The sequence below is a fragment of the Oreochromis aureus genome, linkage group 13, assembly GCF_013358895.1.
Source record: "Oreochromis aureus strain Israel breed Guangdong linkage group 13, ZZ_aureus, whole genome shotgun sequence".
NCBI classification, from domain to species: domain Eukaryota; kingdom Metazoa; phylum Chordata; class Actinopteri; order Cichliformes; family Cichlidae; genus Oreochromis; species Oreochromis aureus.
Window position 1 is genome coordinate 24,065,888 of NC_052954.1, and position 21,814 is coordinate 24,087,701.

Sequence of the window (21,814 nt, forward strand, 5' to 3'; positions counted from 1 at the left end):
TGCTGATATTCTTCAATCTTATTCAGCAAAAATGTACGCTTATTTTTGTTTCTATATATAAATATTATATATATGTGTGTATATATATATGTATACATATATATACACATATACAAAACAAGTAATATACAGAGTAAATAGTATATGCCTTCGTGATGATAAAAAAAAGAAACCTTGATGAAAACAAATAAATGTGTTGTCTGACATTATGTGGCTGTGTGCTGGAGTCTTGGTAACCTAGATGACTGGAATTCAACTTGACTGTCATAAAACTGTCATTACTCAGGCTACAAGACTTGTAGCTGACCCTGTGCAGTATTACCTGACTGAAGGAATAAATTTTATTTATTTTAAGAGCAACCAAATCATGACTTTCTGTGACAAACATGTTACCCTGACAGTAGCATGTTATTAGACAGTGGGGTAAACAGGGGACCACCAAGGACTTGTCCTTATCATTTTTAAAGCCTAAGACTATGTAACTTTTGGTAGGAAAAGCCTTTTGTTGCCAAAGTAGGGGTAGGCAGGTGTTTAAAGAAAAATACATCCATAGTTTTTATGATCTGAGAAGGAACTTCACTCCTGCATCTCCTCTGGGCTTGTGATGCCTGTGATAAAGAATTTTGATCAACTACAGGTCCTTACAGACCAAATCACACATGGGAGAAGCTTGCCTTTAATGCTTTAACTAAAATCGAATGAATTAAAATCTACTCAACTAAAATGCAATCGGAAACAATATCAAAGTGCTATTACAAAAAGACTTGAAGGCAAACTTCTCCCACTTCTGACCAGATCGGGTGAGTAGTACAAGATGAGGATGAAGAACATAGGATAAGGTGGTACATTGGGCTAAGCCAGAGACTTTAAAGTTGGAGAATGTGAAACCAGAAGGGGTGTGACGTACAACCATATTCCTGTGCTCGACCTGTTAGTGGGGCTTGAAACAAAGAGGGGAGAGTGGCAGGAGGAGGGATGATTTTTCTTTTTTCTTTAAATTCTGTAATTGTTTTGTTTCTCCACCCCCCTTTTTAAATCCACATTTCTGCCTACTACAATTTCAGGGTTAAAACAAAATATTGTTTAGAAGTAGCACAAGTCATAGAGTTAGCAAACACGCTCAGTAATGTCAGTCGCACAGCAATTTTGTTAGCAATAGCTAACATTAGCCACTTCGTCACAGAAGCCTAAAGACTGCTCGGTGAACCCTTGGCAAACTCTAATCGCTATGAAAAAAAAATTATCTGATCGATTGGTGAGCAGTTGCTGGAGTACTACTGTAGTACTAAAACTTGAAAAAAGTGTGAGGCAAACTGAACACTGTTCGCCTTAAAAAACTAAAAAAAACTCACTGCTGAAATGGACCTTATTAAAAAAATTGGACGTAGTTACCATGACATCACCCATAGTTTTCTGAAGTCCTCTTTGAATCTTTGAGATTTCTACCATTGCCATCATGGTTTAAAAAAATGTGACTATGACTAATGACTAGCGACTTGTGATTGAACAAGTCCCCAGCCAGTGAGTATACCATGGATAATCATCCTTTTTTAAGCATAGTATAAGATTCACGAAAGATACTTATATTTTTTATTCAAACTAAATTAAAATGAGTGACTGAAATCATAAACTCATCACGAAAGTGTTCAACTGGGTCAGGACAGAAATGCTCGCTCCTGTAGACTTCTATAGACCCGTATGTCTTTCAAGGCTCTTTTGCATTGGGTTAATTTTTGGCTTTGGGAGCTACATCTGTGTTGTATACGGTCTATGGCTGAAGCAACATGTTTCAAAAGGCGCAGCTTTTACTTTGAAGGCGTTGCACTCTTTACAGTTTTAAAACCTCTTGGCGAGTAGTCAGCATCACACAAACTTAGGGCAACTGTAGCAATCTACTAAACCATCGTATACTACTTTGCTATCAGTTTCAGAGATGGCAAGCAACATCCAGAATCCTCTCACACCTGGTTTGAAAATGCTCCTTTTTCCACTGTGATTGATGGTTGCCAAGTGGTCTCCAACTGGTCTCTACGCCTGTGTGACAGGAGCCTTAGTGACATCCAAACTTTGAGTATACTGAGTTGAAAGAGTTTGTTTTACTGCTTATGAATATAATTGTTTTATTTCTAAGAGTGAGACCGTGTTATTGACTCATTCAAAAGTTACATAGTCTCACTTTTTAAGGGCTTTGGAGTTGGCGCAAACATGGAAACAAGCTAGCCGAGTCAATGACAGTATCTGCCTTTGAAGTGTGCACTGTCCACACGCAAGTCGCAGTAATTCACTATAACCATTCAAATAAACCCCGCTCACCATGAAGTATTCCATATTTTATTGTGATTATCTTTGTTGTTTGTCAGTGGACTCTCCACGAATGTTGTGAATTATATGATGAAATGAGTGCAGCACTGTGGCAACAGCAACTTATTTTTCTATTCTTCAACTTACTGTTCTTTTTGTAGCCACATCCAGTCAGACTATCACTGTGTTTATACAGTAGCATCGATGTGGAGCAGAAGTGGGCTTTGTGTTTGTTAAACACTCCACTAATGCAAAACGTTAGACTAGTCAGTAATAAGTTACTTACAGGACCATTTATTCAGCTCTAATGAGCCACTTTTAACGTTCAGTTGAGGTTTGATTCAGATCTAAATTATTTTTGAATTTTTTTTTTTTGTAAGGAAAATTTAGCTCCTGAACTGAAATGGAAGTGACAGTAGGATGTTTGATGCTGTGTGTGTGTGTGTGTGTGTGTGTGTGTGTGTGTGTGTGTGTGTGTGTGTGTGTGTTCCTTCTTCCCACAGTGCATCATGGCTAAAGAAAGGTTTATCAATTGATGTCGGTTTTGTGTGTTCCCTCAGTTGGATTTGGTGCCTCTTTATGCTTCACAACAGACCTCAAGATCTTGTTTTCTTGTCTGTCTCACTCTCCCCCTGTTGGGCTTACGCTTTCTCTTTGTGACATCACATATACAACTCTGTTATTAGCCGTTAGTGGAGAGACGGGCCTATTTTACAGCAAAAAATTGCACTGATGTTTAATTTCTCCCTCATGAATTCCCTCATATTGTCTGTTTTGTACCTCTTCCGGAGGTGTTTGTGCTACTCTCGGAAAGAGATTTTGTCCATGCGGGTACTGCTCGAAGTTGGTTCTCAACAGTTTTAGGCAATCACTTCTCTCTTTATTGATTTAGATGCCTAAGCCTCTTGCTTTATGTCATGCCTTTGTAGATAGATCACGGACATCGAGAAATTATCTGCAGGTGAAAATGAAAAAAAGAATTTTACCGTCACTTTAGGCGATTAGAAAAGTGACATTGTTTTCTATTCAGCATGCTTTGTGCTAAATAAATGAAATAATTCAGTTATTTGCTATAAACGATACTGTATGAGTATGTATTCAAGTACTGCAGTATGCAGACAATTAAAAATATGAGAAACTCTTTTGAGAGGGTCATATTTTTCTTCTAGTATGTTTGACTATAATATTGATGGTTATGGGTACTTAATTCTTGTTTTGAGTGTCTCATGAATTACCCGAATGATTAAATGAACATCTTTGTATTAACAGATATGGTCAGTTATTTCCACATGCATGATTTGAAGAGAGATTTTACCAGGACAGTGCTTTTTAATCCAGAGTCAGGCTCAACTTTTCGCTGTTTTTCACTGGTTGCTTGACACGTCTCTTGAGCGAGATCCTGATTGCTTTATTTTGACAGGTGAAATTTAATCTTTGTGGTCACTAATGGTCCAGAAGGTGGTCTGGGGTGAGATGTATATTTAATTTGGAGCCTCATCCTGACGCACTAAACAGATGTGACCTCCCTTTTCAGAATTGAAATGCAGAGATGAGAATAGTAGCCAGTTTAAGGGTGACGTCTTAAGACAATAGAAAGCATCTCACTGTCTCCAATCTTCAAGATGACTGCTTGTATGTATGACTTTGAAATTTATCAGAGGAATCTGATTGTCAGTTCTTAACTGTAGCATGTAAAGACTTTTATATCTTCTAGTTTAAACCCAACCTCATGTTGTAAAATAGCACTGGAGGGACTCAAGTCATGTGTCACACAGTGATTTAAATCTGTACTCCAAGAAAGAGAGAAAATTATTATTAGAGAGTTTGGACTTTGCGAGAGATATTCAGTCATGCTTGTACTGGCATTTTTTTGCATGATAGAACAAGACAGACAAAATATTTAAAAACAAACAAACAAACTAGGTTTAAAGAAAATTGCAGGGAGGAGTGTGAAAAGGAAAACAGATGATATATACTTATGTACTTTTTTTGGTGAGATTTATTTGGGAAGATGGGAAGAAACTGCAAGCCTGGCCCGAGGTTATTATTGCTGCAGTCACACTAGGGAAAAACGGGGTTGGAGACTGAGGCATGACCAATTATTGCAACCGTGTGCCGTTTTGGAACCATCTGCGTGTATTTATAAATTAGATGCCAATTATTTGCAAACGAGAGTGACTCTAGTCAGCCTGAGTTGACTGCTGGTATTTCTTTATTTTCAATGCCTGAGTCTCTTGCTTTATGCCATGCTTTTGCAGGTAGATCACAGTTGTTGAGCAGTTTTCTGCAGGTGAAACGGGTTGCCTGGTGGGAGAGAGGCCGCTCCCCAATAGGCAACCTGTGAAATTGCCTTATACTTGAAAGTGGTTGTTGCAACCACTTGCAATCAGTCTCCAACCAATTGCAAAATATTCAGTGTATTCACCAGGAGACCACTGGTTTATTTTTATTTTTGCCATGTTAATCTTTCCTCTAGTGTGACTGAACCATAAGCTACAAATAAACCTCACATAAAACCATTCTTTTCTTTTTTGTAACAGCAGCAGGCTTCAGTTTCATACTTGCAGTCCCTGTTTTACTCTCATCAAGAAAAGAAAATAAGCCTATTAGCTGAACGTCACACTGTTTCTTTAAGAATAAACAGCCTAAAAAATAATAGAGCTTTGTGAAATTAAATTAAATAAACAAAAAGAGGGAAACTCAAACTGCAAATGTCCAACTAAGTACAGAATGATTATGTCTCTGTGGTGGATGAAATGTGCCAAACTAATAATCTACCTTCCACTTCAGTGGAACGAGGTGAAAAGCATTGTTGGAATATAAAAAGATCCTGATGAAACGCATTTCATGAGCTTTCTTTTCATGTTGCTGTTGTGGGTTTGTGTCACTTCTGAATCATTCACATGTAATCCAGTTACCCAACAATTAACCAACAAAACCATATAACGGGCACTGAACCTTTTGAGACGTGACTGATGTGGATTGCAAGCAACCAGATCAGCTCCGAGTAAAATTGTACAACTCACTCACAAAAGAAGCTTGCTATTGTTTTTAATTTTATCTTTACTGTTGCTGTTAATTTATTCCAGTCAGAAGTTTTTCTGTCATTGTTTTTTTTTTTTTTTTCTTTTTAATCTGAAAAGACACAAAAAAATGTTGTTCATCAGCCTTTAACTTCGTGAGCATCATGTTTACACGGTGCTCAGTCTTGGTACACTTTGATCTACGGTTCTGTCTCTGTCTTTGTTTACACAATGACATCTTGCATTAAAAGAAAACTCCAACTTATGGTAACTGCCCTTGAATATCTGTAATTTAAATCGTGCTGCTAGAGAAAGAAATCTAAATGTAACAACTTACAATAAATACTTAATAGATTTTTGCCAAATGTGACTGTGTTTTTCTTTGAAGGTGTGGGACATAACCGGTGACTCTGATTTAAGGGACTCCAAATTGATTGTGTGAGAAAATCAAAGTTTTACAGACCAGGTCTGAAACAAAAGAAATATCCAGTGAGCAGCATTTGTGTCGATCAAAAGTCCCTGATGCCAGAGGTCAGGGAAGAATGGCCAGACTGCTTCAAGATGATAGGAAGGCGGCTATAACTCAAATAGCCTTTCCTTCCAACCAAGGTATGCAGAAAAGCATCTCGTTGGACCTTGAAGCAGGTGGGCTGCAACAGAAGACCACAGTGGGCACCGCTCCTGTCAGCTATGACAAGTGATCTGAGGCTGCGATTGAGTTCACCAAAACTGGACAATAGAAGATTGGATAAACATTGCCTGGTCTGTGCCTTGATTTCTGCTGTGACATTTGGATGGTGGGATCAGGGTACATGATGAAGTGAGCGGCGAGTTGATGCATTTTTATTGTAATTTCCCTTTTATTAATTATGGCAGCAGTAGGACTCAGCTGTAGGAGGGAGAGAGGTGGGGCATTTACGGGATGGCAAGGACTAAGTTCAGTCTCTTATTTCATCAATTTATCATTTTAGCCCAGAGTTAAATATCTTAAGTAACTATCAAGCAGGTGTACAGCCAATTTTGTGTAGGGATTCATGGATGAACTCTCTTTTGTAGCTTTTTAAGCCTGTTCCTTCATTTGTATACCCGAAGCTGGCCAGTTTTCACTTGTCTGGTACAACAATACAAATAGTTTTCCAAGATTAAACAGGAAAAAAGGAACCATTTTAAAATCCAGACTGCAATCTGTCCACATAGGAAACTGTGCAAACATTTTAGGCCACCACTTATTTCTTTATATTTTTCTGGAAAAATGGGTAAAGCGGTTTGTTGAAACATGCAACATATATGGAAATGCACTATATAAGGCAAAAACAGAATTTGTACAATTCTAATAGCCTGAACTCTCTTGGGTCATCTGTCTTGTAATTTCTTCAAGTGGTCTTCAGGAATAGTTCTTAAGGCCTCTTGAAGAACATTCAAAGCTTTTCTTTGGATGTTGGCTACCTTTTGTTACATCCTCTGTAAAACTGATTGCAAATTGCTCCAATAATGTTTAGGTCTGGGTTCTGGGGAGGCCAATCTATGACTGATATTGTTCCACTGTGTGTTTTTTCTGTCCAGGTATGCTTTTAAGCTTTATTGTCTTGCTAAACCACTCTAGACAGTCTAATCACTGTAGACAGTCACTGTTGCACCTCTCCTGACCTGCATGCAATTTGAACCAAAAATTCATCACTGGCTGGAGGTTTCTTCCTGTTAAAAGGGAGCTTTTCCTTTCCACTGTCGCCAAAATGCTTGCTCATAAGGGGTCATATGATTGTTGGGATTTTCTGTTTTCTTTGCATTATTGTAGGGGCTTTACCTTGCCATATAAAGTACCTTGAGGCAATCTGTTGTGATTTCGTGCTATATAAATAAAACTGAATTGAAAAAATTGGATCATTCCATAGGACCTGTTGTCAGTGATTTTCAATCCAGTTCTTCTATAAATTGGCATACCTTGGCCTTCTCTTCCTGTTTCACTTTATTATGAAGGCTTCTTGACAGCCATCCCTCAACTGAGATGAGGTTTCAGTGAAGAGTAGATGGATCAGCTAAAAGGCCAGATTCACCTCTCAGGTCCTCTGTCAAGTCTTTGCTAGATTTCTTGTATTTTTCTTAAGGACACGACTTTCAGATACTGGTCATTTGCTTGCATTTTTTTTTCTTTTTAGGTCTGATACTTCTTCTTTTATCCCCCACTTGGACAGCTTCCTCAATTTTTTTAAGGACACACTGCACACCCTGCAGAGACATGTCAAGTTTTCAGCTAATAGCTCTTTGTTAATTGCCTTGTTGGTTCAAAAGTACCAAATTATGGCCATAAAACTGGCCATAATTTTAACAAAAAACAGATTCAACAAAAGAAATTGGAACAAATTATATGCTTTGCAATGGTTGCTGGTAACAAAGTGGCTAAACAGAAATTAAAATTTGTTCTTTGCTAAGTTGTCACTGATTCATCTCTTGAATTAGATTACTTTTTTGTGCTTGAATGACTCATAGGTCAGTATTAAGTGGTGCAGCAAAAAAAAGAAAAACATTTATCTGTAAAAGGACAGAACTGAAAAAGCAGCCAATGACCAAAGAAAGACCTCCAGAAAGCCTGGAGAACCTGGTGGTCAGCACTTTTACATGGTACTGTACATTTTAAACTTTCTTTAGAGAATAACAATGGCCAAATAAGTCTTTTTTTCAGATTTAGGGGCTGTTTAATCCTGTGTTGTGTTATGTTTCTTTGCAGGCTACTCTTAACTTAAAAACCAACCATTCAGCTGAGAACTGGGAAGTCCTTTTCAGGTTACAAATCCACTGGCACAGATCTGTGTCAATAAGATTGCCAATAAGTGAGTCATCACTAAGATCATATCTCTTTCCTGTTGACTTGAGAGCCTGCCTTACAAGTCCACCAGGAAATGTTATTTGAATCAGGTGGTAGTTGGCTTTTTTTTTTTTTTTAAAGAGAAAAGACATTATACCCTGCTCAAAACGAGGCATACATTATTTTTTTAAATGGATTATGCATCAAGTCAAATAATGATTAACAGAGTTTTCTTTGCTGCGGGGAGATCATCTGACTAAAGGCCAAAAGGTTAGTGATCACATGTTGGACTCAGACATAATGTAGTTGCCTTTTTGAAACAATTCATGATGATTTAAAGTAAAATGTTTAAACAACCTAGTACACGGGGGAGTTTTGGCATTTCTGAGTAAGACTATATAATTAACCTGTGGCATTTTGATAAACTATACTTCCAAAAATAAATATTTCCTTCCTACACCCAGATCTAAATAAAACCTGTTAACCACAGAAAGAAACCACATCATTTAAAAATGTCTTTATTTTTATCCTCTGCATCAAAGACTGTGTTTTCAGACTTTACATTCAGACAACAGGGTGAGACCACATGCTGAGGACAGAGGAGGCAGGTTTGTGTGCATGGGTGCTCTCTCATACAATCTTCTTTATTTATGTGTGTATAACTCTTCATACAGTCCTGTCTGTATGTGGGCATGAGTATGGGCACTGTCACAGATGTGTTTTCTCTCTCAGACAGTCTTTTGATCAGTTGCGTCTGGAACTGTTGAGGCAGATGCTGAATCCTCCTGGGTCTTGTCTAATCCCTGGCTGCAGCCCTGCTCGCTTAACTGTGTGTCGTCTTTCACCGTGACTGCAGCGTTGGAATTGGTGGCGTCTATACTCTCATATGGCTCTGATGTCCACTGAGGAAGAAAGGATGAGAGAGGAGGCCGGTTTCAGGCACAGGAGAGCATTTGTTGTTTGTATAACGCAACTAGCATGTTCGAACACAACAAGAATATCAGGCGGCAACTCTGATCGCACCACTCAAATGTGTCAAATGATGCATGAGAGTAAAAATCTGATTTTTACTTAGTTTTTTTCCTCTATTTTAATTCTAGACTTCACAATTTGGGCTCCAGGAGTACAAAACAACCGAAATGAGAAGAGTTCTCTTTCTATGAAGGAAGAAAGTCATCATAATACACACAGTAGTTACATATCATGAAATCTGGGAAATTGTGCTTATTAGTTTTCTGCCCAGGAGCAAGATCAAGAGACGATCGATACCACTCTCAGACCTGTTGCCTAATTATGAAACTACACTCAGTAGATGGTACGTGTTTGCTTAAAGTGCAGTTGTGCTCATTAATAAATCAAGATTTTAACTTTTGGACTCCACTAGAATAGCTTGGAATGAGTCACAGTTTTTAAACACATGCACAAAAAAAATCCTATTTATCGTTTTATGATGCCCCCCTAGAGTCTAGGTGTCTCTGTTTTGGGTTTTTGTGCTGTGATTTGTTCTGAAGTAACTAACTGAAGGGTAACTGGCTACACTGAGCTGCACATGGGACCAAAGAGCTTCCTCCTTCCTTCAGTTATGGGCTCTGTCCTGACTCTGACACCAGCCCTGAGATGCTGAACAGCTTAGCTACATCATGATTTATAAGGTGTCCTTTGCTTTAGATACTCTGCCACTCATCTAGGCTTGTCTTACACTACTTACCTGCTGACAAACACATCCGCTTTAGTTAATTATGTTATCATTTTCTAAGCTGCCATCTTTTATGGTCTTCCTGTTCTGTCACATACTATTGGATGAGCTGTTATATATAAGTCTCCCCTTTTCAGCTTTCTTCAACTTTTTTCAAAACTTCAAACAGTGAAATTATGGGACTTTCTCCACTGGGAAAAAAAACCCCACACAAACATTTTTTGCCATCCACAAATTTTGGGGTTATGTTAAAATTTAGACTTAATAACTCAAAATTTAAGATTCCTTTCTCTGAAGTTTCAGTTGGTAAGTCTAAATTTGGAGATAATAACCTGAAATGTTGACTTCTGAATCTTAAAGCAATTGTTTTTCCAGCTGTTGAAACAGACTTCCACAGATTGATCTGTAGCTTTAGAGCAGCCTGAAGCCTGAACATTTGGCTCACAGAGACTCCTTGTAAATCCACTGACATCCTTATCTGAAACCCTGGTTATGTTTAATATGAGCATCCACCTTAATAACAGTGAATACATGACAGAAAATAAGGAAAAGCAGAATACGGGACTGTGAATAAGTATACGCCGCCCCCCTTCCTGATGCATTAGTTTTGTGCATATTTTCACACTGTTGTTTCAGACCATCAAACAAATTTTACTATTAGACAAAGTCATACAAAATGCAATTTTTACCATTTTTTAAAAATTACCCAGCTGAGTGGAAGCTGAGTTCAACAAAGTCATGAGAAACAAAGTCATTGACATCTATCTGTCTGAAAAGCTTGGAATAGCATTTCTAAGGCTTTGGGACTTCAGCAAACCACAGTTAGAACCATTTTCCACAAATGGTGGAAACATGGAACAGTGGTGAACATTCCCAGGAGTGGCCAGCCTACCAAAATTATTCCATATTCTATTCTATAAGCCCGCAGAGGTGACTCATTTAGAAGCTCACAAAAAAACTCAGATCAACATCTAAAGAAATCTAGGCCTCACTTACTACAGTTAAGGTCAGTGTTCGTGATTCAACAAAAAAGCAAGAGACTGGCCTTGGAAAATGGCCAAGGAGAAAACCACTGCTGACCAAAAAGGCTCATCTCACATTTGCCCCAAAACTCCCTAAAAACTTGTTGGAAAATATTCTGTGCACAGACACGACAAAAAATGTAATTTTTTGGAAGGTTTGAGTCCCATTACGTCTGGAATAAAACTAACAACATTTTATAAAATTAACACGATACCAGCAGTCAAACATGGTGGTAGTTGTGGGAGGGTATGGGACTATTTACTGTGACTGATACAACCATGAATTTTGCTCAGGTTGTCTTTGAATCTCAAACGCATTTGGATTATGCAGCAGCAAGTTCACCTCTGAATGGCTCAAAAAAGCAATTACTTTTTCACACAGGGCCAGGTAGAGTTTTCTTTCCCTTTACTATATGAAATCATCATTTTAAAACTGCATGTTGTATTTACTCTGATTTTTCTTTGTCTAATATTAAAATTGTAAATCCAATTTAATCTTCTCAAACAATAAAAATGAGCTGTGCTTTTAGACAGACACTAGATATGAGAGAAAAATCAGTCTCTTATCTATTGGCAAAAACTGCAAACAAGCTTCTCAAGATGTTGAATTGTTCCCTTAGTATTTAAAACCTCTACAAAAGAACCCCAGTGGTACAGGGTGTTCAAATGTTTTGACAAGCAAGTCGAACTAGGAAAAAATGTTTTTCTGTATATGTGTACATCTAACTGCTGCCTACCTAGTCCAAACTGAGTTGTGGAAACAGTCTTAAATGGGTGCAAAATTCAGACAGTGCTCTTTTCCCCACCCACCTGTGTGGCTCTGCTGCTGGACCTATGTGAGGGCCCGATGGCGATGTTGACACTGGAGGACGACTGTGTATCGGTGGTGTTGCCCCCTTCAGCAGCGGACAACCCGGAGATAACCAGGCCGCTGGAGAAACTACGCTTCCCAAACAGCAAGCTGAGTGTGGATGAAGATGAGGAGACCTGGCACCACAAGGAACGGAGATATTGCAGTTCTGTTATAGTGTCATACTGTAAACACTAAGGTGATTTATCGGAACATCAAGAATCTCAGTTTTCAGATCTTCCATCTGTCGGCCATGTGTTTAGGCATGCTGCATTAGCAGTGTACAGTTCCTACCTGACTGGAGCGCTGCTGATGCTGCGCTGCCTGAAGCTGTGCGCTGATGCCACCTGCTCCTGAGAGACGAGGGACCTGGAGACAGACAAAAATCCTCTTTACACTCTTAGTAAGGGAGCACAAAAGCAGCTGCAAGTGAGAAAAGTAGGCTTTTTACAATGTGTGTGTATACCTGGGAGAATATAGAAGCTATGGAGGTGTTAAAGGACAGCTGACTGTTGGACAGACGCTGGACAATCCCGTTGTTGGAGCCCGAGTCCAAGATGGGGCCAGACTGGCTGCTGACAGGGGGACGCTGACTTTGAGGTTGCACTGATCGACTGCGGTACTCTCTCCTGGCTGTAGAATTAAAAACGTGAACATTTGTAATGAAACGCAAGCTTTAATAACCTAATGTACAAATTAAAAGCATGTTGTCTTTGACTTCAGGATTTTAGTTAAGCTCTCTGTGGTCTCTTCAAAAATAAAAACACAGCTACATCTGTAAGTATTTGGACAGTGATGCAATTTTTATAAGTTTTTCTCTGTACTGTACACCACCATCAAAAAAAAACAAGATGTGAAATGAAGACTTTCATTTTTAATTCAAAGAGTTTAGCAAAAGCACTGCAGTAACTGTTTGGATTTTTATACACAGTCTTCCAAAAGTTATTGGACTAACATTTCCTTCCTAAAATGGTGATCAAAATTGTTATAATGTTAACGTAAGTAAACTGAGTAAATAATTTTCAGAGTTGAACTAAAACCATCCAAAACTATAGCCAGTGAAAGTTTCAACTCAAACACATGTTTTGGGTTGTTGGAAGACAAAGTGATGACACAGAGCAGTTTTGCTGCTCACTGGTTTTGTTCCAAAAAAATTCCCCCAAAAATTATTCTTTTTTCGGGATTCCTTCCAGGTTGATGAGAGTCCCAGCTCCAGATGCACTGAAGCATCTCCATAGCATAATACTCCCACCATGTTTCACTGTGGGGATGTTATTTGTTGGGTTGTACGCCTCTTCCTTCCAAACATGTTTTCCAAACATGAGCAGCATCTCTGTGGCCAAAGACCTCTAGTTTTGTCTCATCTGACCAAAGGGCGCACTTCCAAAATGCATGATCTTTGTCCCAGCTGTTCTTAGTGTACTTCAGTATGACTTGAAGGCATCTCTTCTGAAGAAATCAAGATTTTCTTGCACCGAGTACATTCCTGTGCAGGTCTCCTTCAATACTACAATTCCTGACCGGTCTAAGTCATTTACTAATGTCTTGGCAGTTGTTCTGGTGTCTTCACACATCTCTCAGTAGTTTTATTTCCAGAGTATTTAAAATCTTTTGCCTCCTACCTCTGCCAGGCTTATTCTGTACTGTGTGGCTCTCTTTGTATTTCTTGATGATACTTTTCAATCCTCTTCTTTACACTTTGAAAAAAAGTGACAACTTTGTATATCCATCTCCTACTTTGTGAGTATCGAAAATTATTTTTCTCAAGTTGAAACTGATTTCCTTTGTTTATGGCATGACACTTTCTCAAGTGACAGCTCAAACCCTTACTGAAGTTTTTTTTTATACTGTGTGTAAATTGCAAGATATCCATCAGTTTTAACTTGATTTTACAAATTTTGAACATTACACAGTTGCTCAGCAGTGGTTTGTACTATGGCTCAGTGGGAGGTTAATAATTTTGGCCCTCGTATTTTTTGTGTTTTCTGAAATATTCCTCTTATTGTTTGCAAATTTAAAAAATAGCATGTTTAGAAATGCTATGGTGAAAATTTGTAGCTTTATAAAGACAATTTCATAGGGGCACTAATTATTTTGTCCTCATATGTAAATATTAATATCACAGCGTAGTGTCTATAGAATAATGGAACAAACTGTGTTTGCGATGGTTACGCCTTGTATTAATCATAAAATGATACAATTTATACCACTGGGTTTAAAGTATCCCGGGAAAATAAAGGCTTGAATGTGCATTCCGATCAGGAAGAGGATAACGCCTTTGTTATATCTGGAAGTTACTGCTAACTTTCCTGGGGTAGTTGTGGAAAAACAGACCTGCTGTCAAAGGAGGAATAGTGACAGGAATCTAAAGTGCTTTAGAGTTCAAAAGCTGACCTTAATTTTACTACATAAGTAAGCAGCCTAATCATTAGTTACATGCGAAAAACTGAGTTAATCCCATGCTTGTAGAAACACCACCTGCTGCGCGAGTGACTTTATCGGTTTCTCACATAATTGTGGAAGAATTTTGTCCCACTCTTCTTTACAACATTGCCTCAGGTTACTGAGGTTTCCAGAGATTCATTTTTGTCCCACCACAGCATTTCAGTTGGGTTGTAGTCTGGACTTTGTCCCATTTTTCTTGATTCTTTTCTTTTTCGGGCATTCTGTTGTAGTTTTGCTGCTGTGCTTAGGATCATTCTTTTGTGGAAAAACCTAATTTCTTTCAAGTCATAGTTATTGTACAAAAAGCCTCATATTTGAATCTAGAGTACTTTGACACACAAAGGAGTTCATAATGGACTCAACAACCGCAAGGTTCCCAGGCCCTGTGGCTACAAAACACACCCAAATCATTACCTCTTCAACACCGTGGTTAACAGTTGTTATGAGGTGTACGTTCTAATATGCTGTTAAGTTTTTGCTAAACATGGTGCTTTTGATTATGACCAAACATCTCCACTTTATCCTTGTCTCTCTACAGGACATTATTCTGGAAGTTGTGTGGTTTGTTCAGATGCAACTTTGCAAACTTGAGCTGTGCTGCCAGTCTTTTTCTAATCATACTGTCATTAACCTTAACATTTAACATGGTAACTGGGGCCTGTAGAGTCTGAGATGTTCACTCGTCATTCACTCATCGAAGATCGTAGCGTTGTGTTAACACACACCCGAAGGCTCCAGACCAGCAAACTGCCAAAACATCTGCTTTCATAGAGGTAGCCACACTTGTTGATGATCAATTAATTAAATGCATTTGATTGACAGCACCTGGATGCTACTCAGTATGACCTTAATGCTACTGGAAGCGGTGCAGGTGTACTTAGTTTTTCACATGATGCACAGATTCTTTCCTGCAGCGGGAAAACCTCCCAGTGAAAAATTTGTCTGATTGTACAGAACTATAGGAAAATGACCCTATTGCTCAATTCATGTTTGACGTTAGTAAACACTTTTCTGATAGGTGTATGTTGCCTTTGCTTGTTTCAAATTTAAAATAAAACTACATATGTTTTTTTATAAAGCAGGGTCAGAGAGTAGGCTATATAACAGACTATAATTTAGGGCGGGGCTTAGGTTTGAAAAGTTGCATAGCTTGACTTTGGTTCATGTGATTAAAAACAAACAAAACCCAAACATTATTAGGTTTAGATCGAGGTTGTAGTAGAAGAATTTGTACCAGCATTGTGGTGTCTGTGGCTGTGTGCCGTCCTGGCTCTGTGCTGGCTCAGGCTGTTGGATGTGACAGAGGATGGGCGGTTGTGGCTCAGCGATGACGACCCACCAGCACCGCAGTCCACATCCTCCATGTTCATGCCGCTGTTACAGCTGGTCAGGTTGTCCTTACGCACCCTGCAGAACACAAGCACACAGCTCTGATTTATTTATTCATGTCCACATCAGTGCAAGGGATGCGCACAGACATGGGGACGCTCAAAAATGTAGCGAGCCTTAACTATCAGCACTGCTTAAACGACACACACACACACACACACACTCAGAGATGTTACGTAACTGTGCTAACATATGTGGTGGTGGTGGTGTTCCTCTTAAATTAGTTAAATGTGTTCTGGCTGGGGAGACTTGATCCATCTCCTTATCTCCTTTTCTACTTAGTCAAATTAAGACAACACCTTTCAGTCAAGGCGGATGAAACAGGATTAACAATCTAATCTAATCTGAAAGGAAAACTCTGCCCCAAGAAGCTTAAGGGCGAACTGCGCACACACCATTAGCTGACCTGTAGAGGTTAATGCAGCGCCTGTACGATAAGCTCTACCGAAGGTATTGTGTAAATGATGGAGAGAGAAACAAAAGGCAGGATGAAACTGGGGCTAAAGGAAGAGAGAGCCAAGGTAGGAGGTTTCTGCATAGCAAAGCAGAGAGTTAAAGCTTTCAGCTGCCCTCTTACTCTGTAATCCAGCTGTCTATTTCTCTCAAACATGCACTTGCACTGTCCCTGTACATGTATTTAAAACTACATCAAGTTGGCAGAGAAGCCTCTTCGCAGCACTGACTACCACCAAGTCAATATCTGTAAATCCACAGAGCAGGCAAGGCTCCAACTAAGCAGGCAGCCAGAGCATTACACTGCAGTTTGCATCTTATCCAGAGTGATTTATACTAAATGCAACCAGCTGAATAAGAGCATTAGGAAGCTGGCATAAACTGCTTTATCCCAACTTTTTCCCCTTTTGTCCTGGAGACATAAGGCCTTCTGTAACAGCTCAGAAATATATATAGATATATATCAGATTTAGTCTTTGTGACTTACAAAATGCTATTAAGTAGATGATGCATTTTAGAAATCGCCTGGAGAAAAACAGAGAATATATACTTATTTGGTGTAACCACAATACTTTTGTACTCATCTCTGTTCTTATTCACCTCTTTGAAATTAGCAGGCAAACTGTGGCAAACTAAAGGGTTATCAAGGCAAATAAAAATACAATCTTTGAAAACACAGAATAAGGAGACGATTTCAAACAATGAGTAAGTAAACAGTGCCATCAAAACAATGGTCAAACTAAAGCAAAAGACAAAATGATGGTAAAAAGAGCTGCTGACACTTAGAGGCATTTGTCAGTGAATTTCAATGCATACTATATCAAGAGGAAAATCCATAACATCTGCAACTGATGCACATGAAGCGATTGCACCGTCACACACTGCAACTGTCCACTGGGGATGTGATGGGCCACACTGAACATGCACCGTGTGCTGGAAAACTACTACAACTTACTTTCTGCAGTCTTTGCAGCAGATAATTAGCTAGTCCAGAAATTCAAATCTTCTCTCCTGAAATGATTTTGTCCCAGTTTCAGAGATTAAATCAACTAGATGATTAGAAGAAATATGAAAAAGTTTTTGCTGTATGCGTGCCCTCTAAATATTCCAGATAAAGAATGTGTTATTCAAGACTCCTCAGAGGCTCATGGTTCAACCAGACTGAACCCATGACCTTCAAGTTACAGCATCATCTTCTTACCCATCAGAGAGAACTAAATAAAGTCTGTTTTCTGTTTATCTTTAGCATGTGAAAAAAACCCACCTAATTTTGAAGCACAGTCACAGGAAGAGATTTGGAAAAGGCTGAGCCTGGAAGGCAAGGATGAAAAAAGAATAACAAACTGCACTTTCTACTTAAGTGGGACAAAATGTACTGACCGCAGCCATTTAGAGCAGAGCCAGGAACGAATGGCATCCAGGCTTAAAGCCCCTCCTCCGATGCCGCGTAGCGTACGGTGTGTTCCTGCGTATGAAGTTGTCAGAGGTGACACATACCTAAAAAAAACAAAAAGAAAGAACAGGGAAAACGTCTATGTGAGTGGGCTAAATACTTCTATTGAAGCAAATTAAGATTTTCCTGCGTAATAATTTGGCACGCACATGGGGTAGCCGAGTGGCTGGTCACAAGAAGAGTTGACCATGTTCCTCAGTGCTTGCTTTGAGTTTTGGATGCTGCCTCGCTCCGGGTTTCGGTTCCTTAAAAATATCAACTCCTGCTGCTGTCCTGCCCAGAGGCCTCGCACACACTCCTTATTGATCTGAAGAGGTACGGAAAAAATGGAAACAATCATACAGGAGTACAAAGTCCAAGCACGAGAGAAGATCCAGAGAACATCTGGTCTGTTTTATACAATGTGTGAATATGACAATGCTGTGGCCTGATAATTAGCATGTTTCAAAGTGCTTGTGTGAGGATTTTGCAACATCTGGGCAGCCTTAGGGTCATGGGAATGACACTGAGCTGTTCCTTTGTAATCATTATGTAATTTTAGGTGGTGTAAACTTTAAAATTGACCTATTATACTGATTTCTAACTCCATGTGAACCAGGTGCTTTTGGCAGACACCAATAAGCCTCTGGAATAATTCTGGCTGGATATGTGACCACTCTTCTTGGCAGAATTTGTAGACTTCATTTACATTGGTTAGTTTCTTGGCACAGGACCTTCTTTGAAGTGTAGTCCACAAATTTCTGATACGGTTGAGGGCACGGCAGTGAGAAAGCCATTCCAGACGATAAATGTTAGCCTGTTTTATCAGTTCCAAAATGAGTTTTGATTTCCGTTTGGGATATTTGTCCTGTTGGGACACCAAATTGTGTCCAAGTTTCACTCATCTAGCTGTTGACATGAGATGATATAAAAAACCGCAACAAAACAGCCCTAGACCATGATGCTACCACCACCATGCTTGACAGTTGGTACAGTGTTCTTGGGTTTGAAAGCTTCACCTTTACTCCTCCAAACATGTCACTTGTCATTGTGGCCAAATAGCAGAATTTCTCTCTGACCATAAAACATTTTGTCCATTGGCTTGTCCATGTGGACAGCTGTAAATTTCAGTTAACCATGAAGGTGCTGATTTTGGAGCAGGAGTCTTTGCCTTGGTTGGTGCCCTCAATGCACCAGCAGTTTAGTGACAAGTTTGAACCTTGGTGGTTCTTGGGATTTTCCTGAACATCCAGTTTTCTCTCATCTGAGGGTGACAGTTTGGGTCTTCTTCTAGACCTTGGCAAAATAGTGATACCTGTACTTGTACAGTCTTGGAATCTGGAGACCTTCCCAACTTGTGTAAATCTACAATTCTCCTTCTTCACTGAGTTCCTTCGACTTCCCATTTTTTTCTGAGTATTGGTCAATCCAATTAGTGTTGTTGAACAAATCCTTTTTATGCTGGCAAAGAGAAACTAAGATATGTAGTCAACCATGATCACCAACATGAAGTTAATAGGTTTTGGCCTTGTCGAGTTAAACGACACTGAAGAACTTTTAATGCCACTAATTAAAATATTTAACTGAGTGTTTTTTATATATTTGAGCCTTTATATATACTTTTGACCCTGTGTGGATTAGAGAAAATCCAAAATAAATTCAAACTTCCAAATCTTGTTTTTTTAAAGTCATTAAAGAAGTATGCTGTACAATCATTCCACCCTGGAAAAAAAACAGCTCAAAGAAATCATTAAAAGCCCAGAAATACCATAAAATGATGAGTGTATGTAAAATAGACGTGCACATTTTCAAAAGTCCATTTTACATCCTGAAGGGAAAGCAGCAGCTCCAGAATCAAAAGTAGTTTGAACAGAAGAAATTCAAATTTGCGCGATTTATTTACACTAAGATTAAAAAGCAAAAAAAGCCACAGTTATGTTCTATCATACAGATGGAAAGGTGATAGTGTTGGTTTGTTTATTGCCAAACCTCAGAGACCAACCTTCTCCTCATAGGTAGGCAGGAGGCTGTCACACTGTGCACACAGCATTTAGCTGTTTAGCCATTCAGCCAGAAAATTAAACTTATTTTACCTTGATGACCTTGAAGCTGAGGTGGCGTTTGTACAGCATGATGATCTTGTACTCGTCCGTGCCATCATCAATCATGTGTCTCAGAGTGAGCAGCGTGTCACGGCTTGACAGCACAGCCTTACGCCAAGCGGGATCGCTCTCGTGGCAGATTACGAGGTTGCTGCGGTAGTTTGTGATGGCTTCGTACAGGATAGATGCCTCCTCGGTCTCTTCCAGACAGGTAAAGTGATCCTGCAAAAGCAATGTTTTCTCTTTAATGTGTATTTCAAGTACAGTTTGACACTAAAGGTTGAAAAGCTACATGCTCTTTACCTGATGCAATTTGAGACTCATTCTGACTGCAGGAGCCACCACCTTCTGGAGAAGGTCCAGATCAGTGAAAACCCACTCATCCTTAGTGGCGATGCGGAAGTCGCCTTTAAACAGGGTGTTGAAACCGTACAGAAATGATTCAAGACTTTAAAGAGGAAGGGAGGGATTGGGGGGGGGGTAAAGGAAAAACAAAGGTAGAGAAATAAAGGATGGATTATAATAACATATTTTAGATTAGATTACAAGCCATATTAACACTGCAGAGTCAGAGGTATGTTTGAATGACGGGGATGTTTAAAGATTAATCCACTGGCTCCCCCTTCTGGTGTTTCTGTTTAGCACCGGGTAATATGTACAACATGAGACAGACAATAATTCGTGCATGTAATCTCAAACGCAACAGAAACATTTTTACTGTATTTTAAGATCAATTTAGCGCGAGCATTTAATTTAATTGGTTTTCATTTATTTTATTTTAATGAAATAAGTTTATCTACTGCCAAAGTGCACAAAGGAGAGGAAGCAGACTAAAGAGGTCGACACTCTAACAACACACAGGGTTTTAAAATTAGATTCAGATTCAGATAACTTTATCAGTCCCAAAAGGGCAATTTGTTTACAACTTACTCACACAACCTACATATATGGTCAAACTCACAAAACCTATAGTATACATATATATTGATCACAAACGCTATTGCATGTCAAGGCAGAGATCAGCAAGCAATGAGGTCAAAGCAAAATATAGTCTTAACAAATAAATAAATGTATTAAAAATAATGCACTGCATAAATAGAATAAGAAGGACAAATGTCTAAAAATGAACAATCTCATCTAAAAGACGCCTGAAAGTAATCTAGCAGCTGAGGGAATGAATGATTTAAAGTATTTGTTACCAATTACCACAACATCACAGTTAACACTGCTTTTCCTGCGTCCTAAAACACTTTTGAGCTAAAGAAATGACACTTAGTAACAAATAAAACACCTAAAAATGCATTATATTCCCAGAGAAAAGTCACACTTGAATATATTTTGCGCACAGTCAGACATTTCTACATGCTTACAACTGAAGCACATTGAGTAGCTGTAACTGTCTTACTGTTATATGACGGCACCTCTGCCTTTCTTGTGTGACTTCAGCTAATGGAGGCATAAATAAATACTTTGCTCAAACCGAGTTCTATGAAAGACTAATGGGCTACCAAATATTTGCTCAAAGTAATGAGCATAAGGGTATGCTGTATAAAGACCTTAATAATATTTCCACACAGCTCACTTCACAGAGGGATTGCAGGCCAGCCAAAACCAGTCACGCACTCTAATATTTCACTGGATTGCCTTCAGCTTTGATAGCCTATAAATGTCACAGCATTTATTTCTGACCACAGTTGGATTTATTTATTTATTTAGTCAAAATCTTTTATTGATGATGGGAGAGTCAGACTGCTGCATGTCTTGCATGCAAGTCTTCTCTGCCAGCTAAAACATATTGATTACTGCAGTAATTATGCAACAGAGGGCTTTTATGTATTTGCTTAGTTAAATCCGGTGGTGACCATTTTTGTGGCCAGGCAGTGTATGTGTGCTGTTTTTGGAGTCAGAGAGGCTTACCTGTTGGACATGTTGTGTGACGCAGTGCCAAGGGATCTCCTCCCCAGGACGGAGAGAGCATAAGACAGAGTGACCAGAGGAGAGTCTTCATCGCTGTCCACAGGCTGGATATAAGCACAAACACACGGATGAAGGCAATGGCATATGGGCCAGAGATAAAAGTAAGTACAGATTCAAGCCTTATGAGTGCTGTATGACAATTTGCAGCAGTTTATTTTCACTGTAGTGCAACTCTTGCTTTCCTTCTTACTCATGTCAGATTTCTAAACAAGTAAAAGCAGAATGACAATAAACAAAATTCCTTAAAGGAGACATAAAACATTACTGTTTCCAGCTTCTCAAATCTGAAATATATTCTAGTTTTTCCTCTTCTTTCAGCAT

General features: G+C 39.0%; 1 protein-coding gene across 1 annotated transcript in view; it reads right to left on the reverse strand.

Annotated features, from left to right (window-relative positions):
* Positions 1-8,629: 8,629 nt before the first annotated feature.
* The window catches only part of pcnx2 (pecanex 2), a 38,595-nt gene continuing 25,410 nt past the window's right edge, over positions 8,630-21,814 (reverse strand). Inside the window, exons 31-40 of the mRNA XM_031746741.2 lie at positions 21,434-21,537; positions 19,820-19,964; positions 19,508-19,738; positions 17,585-17,742; positions 17,363-17,479; positions 15,375-15,547; positions 12,162-12,328; positions 11,990-12,064; positions 11,656-11,832; positions 8,630-9,029 (exon numbers count right to left, since the gene is read on the reverse strand). Of these exons, the coding sequence (XP_031602601.1) occupies positions 8,856-9,029; positions 11,656-11,832; positions 11,990-12,064; positions 12,162-12,328; positions 15,375-15,547; positions 17,363-17,479; positions 17,585-17,742; positions 19,508-19,738; positions 19,820-19,964; positions 21,434-21,537 (1,521 nt within the window). The 3' untranslated portion in view covers positions 8,630-8,855. The remainder of the gene's footprint in view (positions 9,030-11,655; positions 11,833-11,989; positions 12,065-12,161; positions 12,329-15,374; positions 15,548-17,362; positions 17,480-17,584; positions 17,743-19,507; positions 19,739-19,819; positions 19,965-21,433; positions 21,538-21,814) is intronic.